Source organism: Fulmarus glacialis, unplaced genomic scaffold (genome assembly GCF_000690835.1).
Source record: "Fulmarus glacialis isolate BGI_N327 unplaced genomic scaffold, ASM69083v1 scaffold17703, whole genome shotgun sequence".
Taxonomy (NCBI): Eukaryota; Metazoa; Chordata; class Aves; order Procellariiformes; family Procellariidae; genus Fulmarus; species Fulmarus glacialis.
Window position 1 is genome coordinate 25,652 of NW_009205033.1, and position 19,530 is coordinate 45,181.

At 43.0% G+C, this 19,530-nt stretch overlaps 1 protein-coding gene across 1 annotated transcript; it reads right to left on the reverse strand.

The window, feature by feature from the left end:
- Positions 1-17,820: 17,820 nt before the first annotated feature.
- On the reverse strand, positions 17,821-19,196 carry LOC104071026 (C2 calcium-dependent domain-containing protein 4C-like). The gene has a single exon (XM_009575238.1). The coding sequence runs from the start codon at positions 19,194-19,196 to the stop codon at positions 17,895-17,897; it is 1,302 nt and encodes a 433-aa protein (XP_009573533.1). The 3' UTR covers positions 17,821-17,894.
- Positions 19,197-19,530: the final 334 nt, after the last annotated feature.

Below are 19,530 nucleotides of genomic sequence, written 5' to 3' on the forward strand. Positions count from 1 at the left end.
ACAATAAACATACTCAACTGTAATGACTCACATATCTGTTTATGTGAAATGAGGATTTGGCAGTTTCCCCCACAAAAACATTAAATTACAGGTTAAAAGCAGTTTTATATCAAGTTCATTTGTTTACGTGGCAGGTCCAATAGTCCAACAGTTTTGGTGCAGTCTGGGAAGTATGTTAACTGCAGAGCTGCTGCACCCAACTGTTTGCCAACCTTCCGTCAAGAACCTGTTTGGTAGGTCAAAGCTGCACCAAGAAACATTATCAGTTCATGGAATTAAGTGGCTGGCAGGCACATAGTTACAGTTGCAAAGTGTTCTTCAATACATTTGACCAGGGTGCATGTGGAGGCAGGATACTGCGTCGCAGGTGTGATGCAACGGTTAATTCCAAAACACCTCAACTAAGTCTGATGGTGCTGGCAGTCTGGCTAGGTGGTCTGTAATCACCGTGGGCTCATGAATGAGAGCATTCATCCTGATTATACCTTATACTGATCTTCAATCCCTGATCTTGCATGGGGGGAAGCCGTTACCCTCTCCTTCGCAGGCCAAAACTGCTTCAAGCAGCTGACACAACACCTGAGCAATTATGTACCAATGTGGGAAAAGTCAGAAATATGCAACCTCCCATTTTATCTGTCAGACTGACTCAGAAAAACAGGCTTTCATTCCTTTGTTCTTCCTTAAAAGTAACATCTAATATGCACTTACAAGAGTGAAACAACATGCCATTAGCTATCACTTGTGGTGTCATTTCTAAGTAAGCTTTGCTAAATTAATCATGACAACGCACAGCTGCCTGGACGTATTCAGCAGCAGCATAAATTATGAATCTGCTTCCATACACACTGAGCAGGGATGCAGAGCCTGGCTGCGTGCTTCCCACTCACATGTACAGAGTAGAATTCTGTTACATTTATCAGTCATTAATATGCAAAACATTTATGGGTGCCAGTATAGAGAGGCTCAGAAACTGGCGGCGGGGCAGGGGATGGGACAGGAAAAAAACTTATTGTGAAGGCATATCATGAATCGGCAACTCTACCACCTTTCTTCACCTGGAAAGTTAGCTTGACGTCAGTATGGCCTTGTTTCCCCACCCCTCCTGCCCCAGAACCATTTTAAATTCATGGGAGAAATAAGGAGGTCTCATGTTATCTCCTAAACTTTTCTATTGCACAGACTGCTTGTTCCAATGAGGTGCAATGCTTCATTAAATTAGGAGGTCAATAATTGTGGTTTAAGGTGTACTTTAATATCACCAATTTCCTCATTAAATGGAAATTTCTGCTTCATACACCTGAGCGAGTCCTACTCAGCCAGTGGATTTTGTTAATGTTTATATTTCTGTGACTTTGAAGTGGACATGGTGTAGAAGAAACCCGTAGGACTAGAGTTTTGCGTGATGTGCTGGATGTGTCTCCTTTCTGTTTACATCTTATTATCTCTCCTTCTTTTGTAGTTTACAGAAATTCTGGTAGCCCAGGCTTGTGTTAGTTTAACCACATTTGTGTAGCTAACAAGTCTCCCAGCACCTACTGCTACTCAATGTATAAGAGCATCACTAACAAGCCAAGCTGCAGTGTGTGGCCAGCTCTTTCCAAAGCAGACAATTGTTACCCACATTTTCAAAATCAGTCACCAGGGCAATGTGAGGCACTTACATGACAATTCAGTAGCTTTGCAAAATGCTCATGTCATTAAACATGAATTAAACTGGGGTTGATCCCCAACTTCCCTTATGATGTATCCACTAGAAAACAATCTTTTTCTCATTAGCTGTTTTATAAAATTTTTCCCAAGTATTTCACTTAGAAATTTATTAGAAAATTTCACTTAGAAATTATTTTATGTTCTGTTTCAAGACCTAGATTTCTGTTGTTGCTGCTATTATACCTACATTTTCTTGGGAGACCTATGGCACATACATACTACTTGCCCTTTTTCTTATGTCTCACAATCTGTACAACATGATAGATGAAAATAGCATAATTTTCAGGTTACTCAGCCAGATTTATTCACTTAAGTCTACACACACAGATGTCAACTTTAGATTACTCTGGTTTTCTGCATATAGCCCACATCTGAACTGTCCAGCCCCCTCAAATAACCCTCACATAACAAAATGGGGATGAAGAGGAGGGCACACTGAGGCAGATGGAGAAGGCTGTACAGTATCAGAGGAAGAGGGACTGATGGAAAGCAGAGAGAAGGGGGTAAACTTCCTCTCTCTCACACATAGGAATATAGTGCTTACTGTCACTACCACTAACTCAGTTCTGGCTTTTTTTTTTTTTTTTTTTTTAAGAAGTTACATGGTAGCTAAAGGCCTGGTATATTTGAGAGCATGGTAAAAAGAATTTTCTCTTCTGGTGTATCCTGGGCAAAAGCTTCTCTTCAGACTTTGCTGTATCACATAATAATGTATGTTTATCTAGTAAATTGCTTTGCAATGAGGGTTCAGAGTCACTCTTCAGAAAAACGTTAAACAACTCCTGTCTTCACTTTTAAACTGCTGTCACTCTGGGTTACCTTAAAGAAAGAAACTGAATTTAGGAAAGTGCTGGAGAAAATAAACCAAAAAGCCAAAAAACAGCAATGACTTTTCTGTTCTTGCATCTGAGAGGCAAGAACCCAATTACAGAACCCTCAAATAAAACACAAAATATACTGACCTATTTAACAGGTTCTAGCTACAGAAGAGCTCAAAATCAGGAGAAGTCTTTTTTCTAAGTTGCTTATTGCAAATTAAATTCAATAACCAGGATCATAAACAGCACCACAATTACAAGGAAAACTGTTTCTTCTCCACTATAATGGAATAAACAAAATAAGGAAGAGAGATTAAAAAGAATGGGGTTTATCCCCCTCAGCCTTTCAAAGGACAGTCAGTTTTGGTCACTTGATATTAAAAAAAAAAAAAAAAATATCCAACTTCTCATCCCATTCTTTAGATACGTCAGCATTTTTATATCCTTTCTTGCTTTGAAACCGATTATATTCTATTTAGACAGCAATGGTTTCTAAGTGCAGATAAGACATAGGTTACTTTTTGTATATATCCCACTTTAACTGAGGTATGTTTTTATCACATACTGCAAGTCTTTTCATCCTTTCAGCCCTTAGTCCTGCAGCCTATCGAGTCACATATCTTGTTCATTTAAGTGTAATGAGCAGAGAAATGGACCATGGCTGAATCCCATGCTGTGCGCTGGTAATTTATCAAAGAGGCAAGCCTTCAGCCTTGCCAAATTATTTTTGTCAATATACTTTAAGCAGGGGAGATGCCAGACTTGGAGATGCTGGGGGTCAAAGGGTCCATCAGGAAAGAGTCCATCTCTTTTATCTTTACAATTAAACCACAAAATAAGCTGTAACATCAAAGATGAATGCTCAAGTACTGGATCTGGAAATAGTTAATAGAGTCAAAGCTAGCTGAAGGCGTAGGCAAAGTAGACAAGTGCCTGTGACAGTAGCAGGCTGCCTGCTCTGGCAGCAAGTGGCTCAGGAGGGGAAAAAACCAAAACAAAAAACCAGCCGTTGTGTGCTGTAGCCTTCCCAGGGAGGGCTGGAGAGCCCAGGGTGGGTAACATCAGCACTGAAGGCAATCGCCTCTTCTACAAAAGCCAGCCCTTTTATTTTATTCAGGGTCTGTGTGTAACAGCTTAAAAGTCCAAAGATATTATGTAAAATAATAGCTTGAAGCCATCTGCATGATGAAGTATTACTTTTTCAGTTTGTGTGCACATCAGTCCAACCATTAGTAAAGGGAATAATGTTTTGACTTTTGAGGCTATCTCCAATGTAAAAAGTATGACGTTTCCAAGAAAAGAGCTATAGTAACTGGGCTATATTACACCAGGGAGAAAAGAAGAGTTTACTGTATGCAAAGGAGGGAAATGGAAAAAGACAGTAATTTCCAGGAGAGAAGAGTCAGAAAAAAAATACAGAAGTGATGTGCTAAAAGTCTGAGACAAAGACTTAGGAGGTCTTACCTTTGAAACAGTGACAGCCGATAAAAGAGCAAGGTATCAGCTAATAATACATTAGGTAAGACTCTGCACCGCAACACAGCTATGTCATTACAGAACTTACCCTTGAAATAACTACCAGTTTGTTGACAGTGTTTTCTGTTTATTATAAATAATTTAATTTAGTAGCCATTGCTTGTAAGCCTGCCTGCTAATCCCTCAATAGCAGCTCCCATTACATCCTGAAGGGCCGCAACAACCACAATTTGGAGCCCCTCAGTGTCCCCAGGAGAGCACTGAGGTAGCTGCCCATGTGGTGTATGATTGCACGGACCCTCACACATACATGCACAGAATCCTTTATTAAAATATATCCTTTATCATAGCAGGGGCAGTCCCACTGCCTCTCTCCTGTCTCTGTCTGTCTTCCTCCTCATCATCACCCGATTCGTCTCCCTTATATACTAAGAAAAAACAGTCTCTCTTCCTTCCGGCAACAATCCGCATGCCTGCTCACAATTCCCTTCAGCTGTTTCAGCTCTTGAATCAGCTGGGGCTCATTAGACCACCTCTTCTGCTTTATTCAATTCTTCTTTAGCTTCCACATTTGCCACCTCAGGGTGACTGCAAGCAGTATCCCAGGCGTATGTGCGTGTCTGCTAGTTCTCAGCGCACAGGACGAAGTCCTATCTTATCTTGGCCGGAACTCCCGACTCCACAATTCTTCTCCACACTTCTCCACATGCCCAGAGAGGGCTTCTCCCAATGTCACCACACACTGCCCCCAGCTCAGCATATGGGGTGTTCACTGAAAGGGCACCTTTCTCCCTAGAACTATCAAATCACAGAATTGACGGCACAAAATGGTATAATTAAGTTATAAGCAGGACACACTCTAAACATGTTGTACTCTGAGGTGTATTTTAGGAAGGACATTGTTCTGCCTGTGCTATAATTCATATTTTTAATTTAAGATAAGCTTTTATTGTTTCAGTTCTTGCAATCGTGAAAAATTGAAAATGCACCAGCAAGCTAGTAGACACTGCAAGGAAAGGGGCAAGAACCCCTTAACCTCAAAGCATGAGCAGCAAACAATGAACCATCTGAAAGGCTGCATTAAATCAGAATACTTTCTCATAAATTAAACCTATGCATAACTCACGCCTGTGAGCTCTTCAACACAGCAAATGTACCAAGAACTACAGGAACCACTTGTGTTGGAACAACGTCTGCAGGCCTAGAACACTGGCCTCAACTTTAGGCTGCAAAGGTGCACTGTTAAAACAGTAAAGTCAGCCTTTAAAATGTAGGTATTTTAAGCTATTCAGATAGGTGTTCCAAAACCAGCAAGTTTCTCTCAGTAGCACCAATAAGAAGAACTTAAGAAGCAAGGAGCAAAGCAGAGAAACATTCACATATTTTAATAGCCTAAAGAAGACATCACTTAACTCAATACCAACATCCTGATCTACCGATATACCATCTGGTTTTAGTACACGGTCAACTGAAGGAATGCTATTCTAATTTAAAGTTTACTGGGTGATTTCAAAAGGTTAGGGTCACAATTCAGTGGGTTCTACAGAGGCAACATTTTGAGATTTAACTACTTAATTGATTTCCTGTTACTTTTTTGCATTAGAGCAGGAACCTTTGCTAAGAATTGTCATGCATTTTGTGCAGTTCCTAAATGGCAGTGCCTCTATCAGCACCCTCAGGTGAAACTCTCCACTTTTCTGTAAAGCGGCTGCAAAGAAGAGTTACTTGATTCTAGACTCTCACCTTGAATAAACTTTGCTGTCTAGAGGATGTGAATGTAGGGGAGTTTTAAGCAAAGCTTGGGTATTTTTGATGTACAGACTGTCAATTATGAAATCTGCAACTGGTTTTCAAGTTTTTCAAGATGCTGCTGCAAAATAAAGCCCCCTGCAGCAATCCCAATGTAGTTGTACTTCTCAGGAGAATATTCTTATCTTCTCCTAAAAACAGAGTTGTAAAAAAAGGTTCATGGCCAGAATCATAATTCACTGTAGTTGTGTTACAAATTATTGTGTTTCTCTCTGCAGCATTATTTGCAGCACAACTTTTATCCCAAGGTACTCCCCAAAGAAACATTTTACCTAGAACACCCAAAGATGACATAAAAGGGACAGATAGGACTGAGCAGGGAGCTGTACCCTCATTCTCAAGCTTTCTGCTGAGACCACCTCCAACACTGATTTAATGACCAATGACAGCATTTATCTACCTAATACAAAGATGGCCTGAATCAGGTTAGACTTACTTCTTTCTCTATCTCTCTAGGCAGTAATTGAGTGACAAATGTCTGCAGCCTGCAGAACCAGAGCCAAAAAAACCCACAGCGAAGTGTATTCAAGAGACACTTTATTGGGTTATTATAAGCAATGCAGATGTAATTTTATCAAATGACTCCTTTTGATTTAAGTTGTCTGTATTCCAGCTAGACCTCTTTGCGAGGTACCCCTTACAGGCACAGCAAGAAGCAGTCTGTGCAGTTTGGCCTTCCTTTCCTCAGCATCAGGGTGAGCTGTTGCTTATTGACAGCTGCGTGGCTCCCCTGCCATCTACAGAAACACCTCTCTGGAGCAGTTCCCTCCTGAAACTGCAGACAGTTTGGGCTCCCCTAGCTGGGCTCTAAGATTAGACACAGATAGGACAATCCACCCTCCGTTAAGATTCTTGTGGGAAACCTTATGAAGGAGAGCAAAGTGTGGCTTCTTGGACTATTTCTGTCTTTAGCTTCCTGCACTGTTTCCCCTCTAAGCCTCATTTGCAATTCAAGAAGAGGGGAGGCCATAGGTAACAAGATCAAGCAATATGTAGGCAATATTTCCGTCAAGGAATGTATCAGTCCATTTATCTTCACTGTTAGGAAAGCTACCAAGTAATTTGACTGGTACAGGTGAGAAGTAACAGTCACACAGGAAGCTGTTTTTGTGTATCTATTACCCTAAACTGAACGTTACTCAGGTGTCTGAGGCAGGGAACATCCCCTCCTACAGCTTGTCAAAAGGGTTATACTCCTAATACCACTGCTGTACCTGACCCAGTCATGTCATCTGCCCCAAAGGGGAATACAGCATGCAGTTAAACCGCGCAAAGTGATTAAAAAAGCTTGCCAAGAATTTGCACGTTTGCTGTGGTGGCAGCAGCAAATAACAAAATACAGTGCCAGTAACGGGCAGTTACAGCTGCCTAAAGCTCTCCACGTGAGCAGGTTGCTTCTCGGTTACAAGTAAAACAAGGCAGTTGCAGAAAGGGGAACTCCCACTGGCCACTGTCAGAAACTAGTAGAGCCCATCACAATATATTACCTATTCAGCTTCAGCAGTCTTAATAATAAAACTTACTCAATTCAGGTGCCAGATGAATTGCTACTTACCTCCATCAGTTCAGTTTAAGGGGTTCTCAAAACTATGCAAATCACCCCAAGAAGGCAACTGCTGACCAGCTGCAGATACTATGCACATAAATTATCACTGATAGTTTTCAGACACTTACTATTTTAGGCTTAGACACAAAAGCCCAAAAAGTTCAAATCCTTCTAGGCATATATCTGATGATCAGGGCCTTAGTTTCCTCGTAGATAACAAAGAGTATTTGAGTATCTAGTAATAAATATACTACACTGCCCTTTTTTTTTTTTTTTCCCCGGGGGGGGGGGTTGGGGTGGGGTCTGGGAGGTACTGGTTTAAGATTTTTCTCATTAAGGTATTTTGTCCCTACTGGCTGCAAGCAAATTAGTTCCTAACAAAGTTTGATTCAAATTCCGCACCCCACCCTTATTCTCTAGGCACATAGATCTTTTCTTTCCATAGGAAACTGATACTAAGTCTTCCAGTGTTTGGCATCACACATACTAAATATTTACACCTATCAGAAGTTCGCAGCTTGGAGCAACTTACATCCCACCCTGCCCCATAGCAGCACTACAGATGCACCAAGTCTTGGAGCTTCTCAGTGACATTTATTTTTATTATCCATTTCAGCTAATCACTGGAAACACCTGCCCTCACAGCTTTGAATATTTTAACTCTCTGCAATCCACAGTCCAAATAGCTCAAGATTTTTGCTGACTTACCCATATAGAACGCAAACAAACATCAGCAATTATTTTTATTAGTATTTAGTACACCAGACTGACTCATCTCTCTGCTGTACTCCATTTGTGTACTTTTTTTCTATAGAGTTTCTAGTTCCCTATTGTTGAAAGATGCCTGTTTTCAATAAGAAATGAGACTGTTAGTTGCCTTGCGCTCCTCTGTAGACTGCACTTTACTAATTCTGGATTTCAGTTGTAAACATCAAGTTCTGCATTACAGGCAAATAATGGAAGGGGAAGCTTTAATATTGCAATATTTCTTACAAGCAAATGTGTAAGGCTTTCAGCTTTTCAGGTTTTAAGTCTCACTTAGTTTTCCAACATTTGCATTTTATACTGATGACATTACATCTCGCATGGGTATTGAAAGTTTTCAACTTATTACATTCTTCTGAGATTCCCTTTGCATGTAATGTAAGCAGGATCAAACCACAGATATTTGTAGTACTTTAAGAAAGCCAAGATGGGCGAGACATCTTACATTACATTTCTGGTATTAGCAAAACATATAAGCAAAACACATCCAGGAAAGCGGTCTCCTGTATTTGGAAGGTGAAACTGAATAAAAGGAACAAGGGAAGTGTGATTTGAGGAAGCAAAGAAGATGGAGCCAGACTCTTCTCAGTGCCATCAGAACGGACAAGAGGAAATGGGCACAGACTGTAACACGGGAAATTCCATTTAACATAAGACAACACATGAGGAAGAAGAGGAGAAAAACCCCACAACTTTTTTACTCTGAGGGTGGTCAAGCCTGAGAGTAGAGTCTCCATCCTTTGGAGATACTCAAAATCCGACTGGACATGGTCCTGAGCAACCTGCTGTAGCTCACCCTGCTTTGAGCAAGGGGTTGGAGTAGGTGATCTCTGGGTCCCAGCCAGCCTTAACTATTCTGTGATTCTGAAGTTGACAAAAAGTCATGTGCCAATGCCATAACAAGGACTTTTTCTTTAGAAAAAAGGAGTTCTTATCAAGAAAAAGTGAACTATGAGTGGTACCCAGACTTCAAATAGTATTTGTTTACAACACACTGAGTGGAAATATAAATAAATGGAGCAGATTAGCTCCATACTGATACTCCTAGTCCCACATTTTGGTTTTCTACTTTATTAGTTTTTCTTCCAGCAACTTCCCTGAGAGTATGCTGCATTTTGACCTTTAAAAAGGTCCCACAGATTAAATATCCCTTTGTTTCCCTTTGTATTCATGCAATTCTCAAGTGTTCTGCTCCTGTGGATCCTTTGGCATTAAAACCTCATATTCTCCTGTGCCCGTGTAGTAACTTCCAAGGGTGACAAATCATTCCTGCCAGCTGAACATGTCTGTTGTCCCCTAACTTCCATCCACTCCCATCCCTGAGGCAACCTTAACTGATTCATTCCTAGTAAGGTATCTTTAAAGCAGATGGCTAAAGGAAGCCACGTGCATTTTTACAACAATACAGAAATATTCCAGATGCTTCACATACCTCTTCAACTACATTTACTAAATGTGCCCATTCCTTTCCAATAGAAATATTTAGGACAAGTCTTAGGAAACCCACTATTGAATGAGATTTGTGCTTAAGTTTTATGCAGACTTGGATAATGTCCAACACTCCCAGTGGGTTAGGAACAGCTCTCAGTTTTACCAACCTTTTCATACTAATGGTTTTGTTTCAGACTCTTCTGGATGAAGTACATACTCCAGCGAAGCATCCTGCTACAAAGGCAGCTGGGTTAATAAGCAACAAAGCTGTAGAATAGTTTAGAAACTTTTCTGAACACAAATCAGGAGTTTTATCTTAAAAATAAAAATGCAAAATGATTTGTCAGGTGCATTGCATCCTCTGTCAGGGCACAGGGATAATCACCCTATCTGAGGTGATGTTTCTGGAGCCAGTTGCACCTACTTGGATACTCTCCTTTACAGCACCCCACTTGACAACATCTCCGCTTCCAACCCAGCTGTCCTCCATCACTGATGGAGCACACGTGGCAGACAAACACCACTTACCCCTGGATGTGCCAAGTACTTTGTTGTCTTAGTTGACAACAAGATCAGCTAATGCTCTACAGCTCTTTCATAGGTACAAGAAGACTGGTTACCTCTGGGCAAGGGGAGAGGAAAGATGTGTTTAGCTGGAAACTTGGTAATTAGGAAGCACAATTTTAGTTCTGGTGTATATACACCCCTTTCTCAGTAATCCCACTGCATGCAGCTTCTCACAAATTAATGCCATTTCCTAACAATGTTTCTAACCTTAGCCAGACTTTGACCTGTACTGTTAAAGAAAATTAATTTCAAAAAGTCAGTTACACAATTCACACTGGTTCAGGAAATCACATCATTTGACAGATACAAACAGGACAAATAGAGCCACTGGGCAAACTTGCAGTATTACAGAGCCCTGTAAACGCACCTTGCAGCTAGGTTATATTTCACTCTAACCTTGTTTTGAGGACAAGATCAGTCAGGTCTTGTGTTTGGGAAAATCCAGGACACAAATCTTGCAGATGGCACCTTCTGAGCCCCTCAAAAAGGGACACTCCCTGCTGGAGGTGGCATTCACTTCTACCAGCCCTACGCCCTGAGAGCAGGCAAGGGGTGCAAGTCCCAAGGACCACTCACTTCTGGCATCAAATGAGGCAATCTTGCACTGCTGAGCTACTCACGCAAAAGCAACTCTCCTTAAACTCAGCCATAAGCCAAGATTCGACACTGACCAAGTATTATCACAGTGGATTTGAGGCTACAGCCCACTGAGGGGCAGGGTGTATCGCCATGCACATTGCTGTTTCCTGCTTTCTGCCTGTTCAGATCTCTCTCTGCCCCGCTGTCCGCAAAGGATGAACTCAAAGCCTGTTTAGCTGTTTCAAGATCTGAGGCAGTAAATATCAACTACAGAGCTGGGCTTACCAAGCTTAGATTGCATCTCTGAAAAGCCTCAGCTATGATTTGAGACAACTTTTCTTATCCATTAAAAATTATCTGTGGAGGCTTGAGTCTCCTCCTTCCCCCACAGATCAACTGATCCAAGACTGCACAGCTGAATTACTGGCTTGAATCAGCTTTGACAGCAAGCTAATTAGGGGTGTGAAAGTCAGCATTTACCACTGTCACTTTTTCATCATTGGTGACATTGCTTTTGCCAACACTCAGTATGAGCTGTTTGCCTTGAACAAGCTTTACTAGGTGATCCCCCCCAATCCCCAACTTCAACTCTAGGGTTTAGTCTCAGCTTCAGCACAGCAGTCCCTGCAGACTGGGCAGCAGGTCGTGCTGAGCCTGTCTTTAACACCAAAGCTTTGTCACGCTGTTTAAGTACACGCAGGAGCAGTGCTGGGGCCTCCAGCTCAGCTGTAGCTCTGGCATCCAGCACTGCAAAAGCCAGCTGTGCCCAGTGCCCAATGCCTTCTGCAAAATTTAATGGTTGGGATCTCAGCAGAAAGCAATTCTGGCAGGTAGAGCTCTGCTATGGGCACTGGGCTGCCAGAAGGGGTCAAGTAACACATGCTTACAACCAGGGCATCTTCCAGAATCACAACTACGTAAATTAAATAATCTGGTAAAATCAGAGAAACCTCAGACAAACTTAAGACAAACTTAACTCTGGCATTTCAAGACAGCATCTGTTACTGCTATTATATTTACTGGTATGGTAAGTTCAGGTTTATTGTTCACTGGAAACAGCTAATGGTTAGCACAGGAAGATTCGACAAAAAAAAAAAAAAACCCACACCAAAAACAGAGCAAAGATTAAATTTAAATGGTTTCAGCTTCTGGAACTGCGCACTTTCATAAACGGATAATAGAAATAATTATTAGAATTCATGCAGTGCCATTCTAAGCTACCTCATCTCATCCTTTGCTCTACACATGAGAAAATGAGCACCTTTAATATAAGCCTCTTACCTGAGTGCTTTTCTCAATGTCTTTCTCACCTACTATGTAAAAACAGGGAAGAGCTCTTCCTTACAGGCAACTGAGGAACACGGTGAGACATAGCCATATGAAATCCACAGCACGTAGGGATGCAAGCATTGGAAAACCAAATTTGTATGACCTCCTGTACTTCACAGCAACAGTTTAAACAGACCAGCTGTGACTTGCTTCCCTGTACGTGCCTCTTCAACCTAGCAATGTAATGAAGACCCAGGACTTTGGCTGGCCCTCTCACTAAAAAGAAGCAACTCTAAGGTTTTTCAGCCAGCTTTCTCTCTCACCTTGTGCTCCTTCAAACGCTTCCTGATTTTGCACTGAAGAGGCTGAGAAATGCAAGTAGAAAAACCGTTAAGATTTAACAGAAAGGAAGCAAGCTGGAAAATCTTGTTCAGTGCTTTTCTGTCTAGTACATGCAATGCTTGACAAGGTCAGGTTCTCACTGTACCACTCAGGATAGCTAATTTTGTAGCATTAGAACATTTATAGCCAGAAATAGAAAAGTAATAGCAGAAGGAATAACAAAATCAGAAGACAGAGCTGTCTGGTTACCCGTGGTGGTATTGAGGCCAAAGAGGCTGTTAATTCTTTTCACTCCTGTTTTTTGGATCCTTCCTCTCACCTCTGGGACTGTGCTCAATTCCCGATACCTCACCCCAATTGCCATATACCACCAGCAACCTAGGCTGTAGCCATTTCTGTTCCTGGCAAGCAAAAACCTACTGGAAGCTCTTTTCCTCTCATAGGGATCCCTTAAATGCAAAGAACCAGCAGCATAGAACACATGACTTGCTTAGCAATCCTGATAGAGGCAAAACGGGCCTATAGACGAAGAAGAATGTAGCCCCTTCTCCCCACTCTGCAGGCAGCATGACGCTGTGCACAGACCCGGCTGAGGTCTAGTTTTGGGCATCTGCAGCTCTGTCCCCTCCTGCCACATGTGTTTTACATCAATCACCTTGACGCAAAGTAGGTTAGTTCACAGACACTCTGCTACATTAAACTTCATTTTACCTCTGCTATGAGGGCAGATTGTTCAGCATAATTTTAGTCTTTTCTTCTACGACATTATTAGTAATGATATTAGAGTACATTTCAGTGACAGTCATCAGCATTAAGTCTGTATTTAAATGCCATCTCATTTAAATATGCAGATTAATCTCACACACATTTTTTTGTTCAGAGCACATAGTAAGGGAAAACAGATAGCATCTAATTACACCATTCACTCTGTGAGCGCAAGGCTACTGTTTGTTTTAATCAAACATCCTGTTGCAAAAAAATATCAATAGATGTGACTCATACCTTGGCCAAATATCATGCCCAACAATTCAGCCACCTATGCAAGCTAGAAGATCTCTAATCAAGATGCAGGACAACTGCCCATCTCTAAAGCAGGCAGTAGTCACTGGAGAGCATGGGGACAGCCCAGCGAGCACACGGCCTGTGGCATGCCCTGCCCAGCAGTCCTGCAGAGAGGTCCTTACGCTGAGCAACGGATTGACACAGGTTTCTCCAGGACAACTTCCTCAGCCTGGGGGAAGTAGCGTGGCAACCCAAAGATAGGCTTTTCACAGATTTATACATTCATCTAGCTGTTCTTTCCTCAGTTCTCTGAGGAAACTAAAAGTTACCCACAGTAATTAATAGTTAGACTAAAAACTAGAAGAATTTTTGCCCATTAGGCCCCATCATATGTTCAATCTTTTACCACAGTCACTAGGGCTGACTGAAAAGCCAAGCGGCAGGAACAGACGTGCCAGTCTCCTCAAAGAGCCCCCTCAGAGGAGGCACTCGGAGGCAGCGCAGGTGCTGTTTTCCGCAGTGCCTCTCCAGAGCCACTCTGAGAAATGGGAGCAGCTTAGAACAAGTGGTGCAATAATGGAATTTGATACTGCAGACACTGTGCTGCTTAATCCCCAGTCTACACGTCTGTCCTGTTAGGCTTTTTAGATCATAGATATTTGCTTCCCTTGGTATTATTCCTGAACTTTACCTGAAAAGCAACACAGAATTGCATTTTACCCTACCCTACCTCAGTACATTGCATGACCAACTGTATTTGAGCATAACCTGCGTAGATTTCTGGAAAGAAAAACGTAAGACTTGCTTTACAGTAACATTTGTCCAGAATTGAAGAGGCATGCTTAAAGTAACTGGGTTTGAAAAGGGCAGCACGAGTAGTACTTCCAGTGCAGCTGAAACAAATAATATTTGCTTAGCAAAACATGAGTCCAGGATCTTGGCAGAAAGACCTTTTTTTCCTCAAACAATTGTCAGGGTTTTTTTAAAAATTAAATTAAGAGGTGATCTTCCAACCGGTGAGCACCACTGAACACAGCTGATCAGACCCCAAAACAGGAGTTTTGCTTGAGAGAGTCATTTATGTTATCGTATTTTAACGGTATTTTCGAAGTTCAGAAAACTGCTGAAGAGAATATTTCTTAACTCTGAGTAGCTGTTTGCTAATGCCAGGAGGTGGATTTTCTTCTTGCTGTTGACTGTCATATAAGCGTCGAGGCATCATGAGTTTTTCCAGGCTGAAGTATCCAGTTGCCTTCTTGTTTGCTTATGCAGGTGTTTTACGTAATAGCCCCAATAAGGCTGACGCTTTCGGAAAGCAGCTGCAGCATAGGCAGCATTGTAGGAGTGCACCACTTACAGCTTAGCTGACCTCTAAGAGCACAAGAAAACAAGTCCTACACCTCTAATACTCAAGCAAATTGGAGTGTTCAAATTGTATTATGGCTTTGCATTGCTAATAAGAACAACAACTGATAAGCAATACCCCAAATCTCAAAAGGGATCAAATACCTCAAAAATGTAAAAAATAGGGGGGGAGAAGGGGAGGTTACGCACCAAAACTGTTTTCCATCTAGTGTTACGGTCATACTTAGTCCTGAGTCTGACTAATGTAGCTGAATAGGTACTTAATTCAAAGATCTTACCTTAAAGAACAAAATTGTCAAGACAACCTGAAGTTAGAATTTACCAAAGAAACACAGGCAAAGTCCAGCTATCCTTCCCAGACTTAAACTCTGCCTTTGAATCAGGTCTACAAGTCTGCTGCTGCTTTCAGCTGAAGGAGCAAGTCACTCTCTAGCATGGAGGCCGATCACTAAACTTCTGTAAGGAGGCTTTCTCAGAAGTAAGTCATTATTTACAGAGCCTTAAAAACAGCTTAGTTTTCTTCCAACCAACCAAAGATGCAGCCCTCACCTCTTTAAATACCTGAGTAGATGAGCCCAGCTGGAAACTTATTTTCCTGTGACAGGAAGGGAGGACTTTCTCCAAGGACTTAACTCCTTCCCTGCCTGATGAAGGATGAGACTTTGCAAGCACTTCTCTTTTATGCCAGTAACTACACTATGCCCATCAGCCTGCAGGGCAGCCCCAGGCTCAGGGAAGATGTCATAAATGTCTATGAATATCTGATGGGAGGCAGTGAAGAGGATGGAGCCAGGCTCTTCTCAGGGGTATCCAGTGACAGGACAAGAGGCCATGAGCGCAAACTGAAATACAGGAAATTCCACTTACGCAGAAAGAAAAAGTTTTTTACTGTTAGGGTGGTAAAACACTGGAGTAAGGTTCCCAAGCAGACTGTGGAGTTTCCATCCTTGGAGGCACTCAAACCCAGCTGGACATGGTCCTGGGCAACCTGCCGGAGCTGACCCTGCATTCAGCTCTGCATTCCGGAGGCCCCTTCCCACCTCAACCGTTCCATCATTCTGTGTCCCTGCAGTACAGCACTGGCACGGCGCGTATCACAGGGCAGATAGATACCCACTGTTGTGTGACTGTACGTGATCCTCTGACACATATAACTGTTCTCTCCTGTATTATCTCAGCCTCTTTCTCCTTAAGTCCCAAGAACTAAAAATATGATGGTGGATGAGTGATGAGTCTGAAGAGGGAGCCTCTGCCTTCCTTCGGGAGACCCCATGCAATAACCAATTAAGTAGGCTTAATTTTTTGCAGCATTATTGATTCTTCCTTGAAGTCACATTTTTTAATTTCACTTCTCTCCACTTCCTTTAGGTTTTTCCTTGTAGTCAGTTTTCCCAGATTCAAGGATACAAGTGTCAGTGCATCACCTCCAGCTGCGCAGTGTGTCAGTACATTTAATTCTTTCCTTCAGCACAAAGGGATTATTATTCCATTTGATTTTAATCAGCTTCTGGGAATATACCCAGCCATTCTCCTGGGCAAGTTGTCCCTTGTACGAGGATTCTGTTTTTAGAAGCATCTCGCATGAGCTGGATCAAGGATTAGCAGTGGGCATTTCTGAGCACTCGTGGTCACTGTCAACATCCTTTGGGCTTTTTCTGCTATCAGAAGGAAAAAAATCCTTCCTGGGTTACTTAAGTCTGAAACAGAATCAAATGATTCAGTGGCCAAGCAATACCAGAACCTTCCATGATTAGTCCCATGATTTGCAGGCAGTTATACCCTTGCCAGAATAGGGCAGGGGGAAGATCTGCTAGAAATCTTTTTAAAAGAGCTTTTAAGCTGTAGATTTGGCAGAAGCAAGGCCCTGTTTCTACATCTCACAGGGAACACAGAAGAAAACCTTCCTTTTCTGTGCCCCACGCCTGTGTGGATTGCTCCTCCATTAAGGCTTATCTACCTTCACATAATGAAGCCTGCAACTTAATCAAGGGAGGCAGCAACAGGCCTGGACTTTCAAAACAGTTTCTGCCTCCTCGCACTTGCACAGCTGCAGTTCCTACGAGTTTATCTGTTTTACCTAGCCCGCAGTCCACCTCAGCAGAAAAAAAAAAGGGGGAAGGTGGCCTGAAGCATGCAGGGGCTCTGCACCTTTGTGTTTCTTGTGATGTTAAAGCAAGTGGCTCAGCCCCTCGCTGTTTGCTGGTACAGGACAGAGAAAGATTATCCTAATTTTATCACAATGACTTGAACAAGGTATGCAGCACGTCATTAGCTGAAGCAGGAATTCAACCCAGAGATCCCAAACTATCCTTTGCCCTTGCCGTATTGGTATCTTATCCTATCTGCTTTGATTTCAGAAAGGATGCAATAGCTGAATTGCTGAGGGTCACAGCGCCAGGGTACATTCCTGACCAAAACACAATTACCTGGCAACTTCATCCTGACAGCTGTGAAATCAGCCATGGGAAGGAAAGGTAAATGAAGATGCTAACTGCGCTACAGCAATCACCCGCTCCATAGCGACTCCAGGCAGGAGCCACCTCACTGTTCAGCATTGATAGTATAGGTCTGTGGAGAGAAAGAGCCCTGCCTGCAGTGGCTTTTAGCTGCTGCTCAGAAGCTGATCTTCTTGTCTCAACACAGGCTTACACCTGCCTTGGGAGTCTAAATCTCCCATCCCCATTGCAGGAGAAAGGCTGATTCCCAAACAAACTGTATCTCTCTTCCCCTCCCTGAACACAGGACGCATTAAAACATTCATTTTCGTAAATATGAGTGCTGTCAAAATGGTCTATTTAACTGATGTAGTACCTGGGAGCTGCAATAGAGTTCAGTGCCTACCGCATACACATGCTGTCTACCTGTCAGGGACCAGAGTGAGTGAAAACCACCACCTCCACACCCAGAAAGCCATAAACAAGAACAGCTTTGACTTCGTAATTGCCTAATCCTTTGTCCTAAAGGCAAACTAGCCCTTCTCCCCTCCTCTCCTACTCTAGGGGCAGAAGGTCTGCTCCATGGCCGCCTTTTAGTTTAACGGCAAATACCTGACAGAGTTTGAAGTGTTAAGCAACAAAATAAGGCACAACAGCATGAGAGTAATACCAAGCAATGCAGTGCTTTAAAGTATTCTTAAAAAAAAGTCAACCCAAAACTTTATTTAGTAGAAAACTTTCAGAAGACAAAATTAGTTTGTTTGAATGTTTGAAGTATTACACTGACAACATACTCATTAAAGACAATTCCCGTTCTCCTAAGGTATAATCCCGTTTCATACTGCACCCTTTATTCATTGCTTTCATCCTTACAGAGAGGCTGTAAAGCTCTTCTTCTGCAATGCCATCGAAAAAGAAGTCCTCATTGAAGATGGGATTTCTGCTTCTCTTTATAACAGTGCTTCTCTGCTTCTGCTTTTTCCCTGGCACCAGGGAGAAGGTGATACAGCAGTTTATGGTTTTGGGCTCTACAGAGTCATCATACAAACCCTCTGCACTGATCAGACGGATCCGCAGCCTTTCATTTTCCGAGCAGTATTCAGCCGACAGCCTCAACATGCCTCCCTTGTCCATCACCACAGCGCTCTCTCCCACTAGTCTCTCCCGACTACGGGTCAGGTCCAGGGGAAAGATGGGAGAACAGGACATGCTAAAGCTCCGCGTGGCAAGCAGCCCCTCTGAGGCCCGCCTGATGGCACTGGGGCTGTTATCGGTGGAGCTGCTCTCCTCTGTAGAGAGAGAATTGTTCCTGGCCATGCTGGATTTGTTCTTGGCTTTCAGCGCTCGGCAGAGCAATCCCTCCTGACTTTGGGTTTTGATCAGGGAGCAGGATCTGGGAGGTGACCTGCTGAGAAGTGGAGAACTGAAAGGAGAGGAATCGCTGGAGGAGGCAGTATCGCTGTCACAGGCACCTTGCCTGTGCAGAGAGAGATGCTTGGGAGGCAGCCTCATAGAAGCAAAGCTGATAGCAATGGGATTAGACATACTCCCTTTGCCACTGAATGTGTTAGCTCTGGATCGAGACAGCATCAGGCTGGGCAGAGCACCACGTGGGTCACCATGGAAGATAGACTCCTTTCTCCTGGTGTGGGGACTCTCCAGCAAAGTGCAGAAGCCATAGGAAGTGGGGGCTCTGGGAAAGTGAGGCAGGGAGAGCGCTGCTTGGGACTGTGGGTCCGAGTTGGTGCTTTCTTCCTCCAGGGCTGGGATCTCTTCAGCACTTTCCACCTGAATGAGATGTGGCAAAGAAGAGCTGGGGCTGTAGTGAGAAGAATTAAGATCTGCATCCTCTGAACTGTAGTCCTGGTGGAAGCCAATGCCCTTAACAGGGCCAGAGCTGGTCACCCTGGGGGGAATGCAGAATTCAGGGATGCTGTCAGGGGTGAGCACATTAGGAAAAGCAGCAGCCCCCAGTCGGGCTTTTTCAGGCAGATTTTGTCCAGGTGGCAGTCCCAGGAAGGAGGAGCTACGGAGGTTTCCATTTTCATGTGATGCTCTGATCTTTTCCAAGAACCACATCACTGTGGCTGGGCAGGAGGTCCTCAAAGGGGAAAAGTCTGAAGTACAAATCCACCTGCAGACACAGAGAGATGCAGAATTACATTAACATCCTTCTTGGACATACTACAGCCAAGCAAGGCACGGGGGATGCTATTCAAGGCAGGACTGGCACACCCCCAGTCAATCCACAGGTTCAAAGCAGCCTATGCCCAGCACACTATCTTTAGCAAAGTCGAATGGATTTTGCCGCAAGAACAGAACTAAACCACTGAAGAGATAAAACAGTATCGAGCGACTACCAGGGGAAAACGTCCCTCTCCGATAAACCCCACCGTATTTCTCCCTTAGCAGA

What these genes read in the sequence shown, in the direction of transcription:
- LOC104071026 (XM_009575238.1), bottom strand. Translation starts at nt 19,196, where the DNA reads ATGTGGTTCTTGGAAAAGATCAGAGCATCACATGAAAATGGAAACCTC.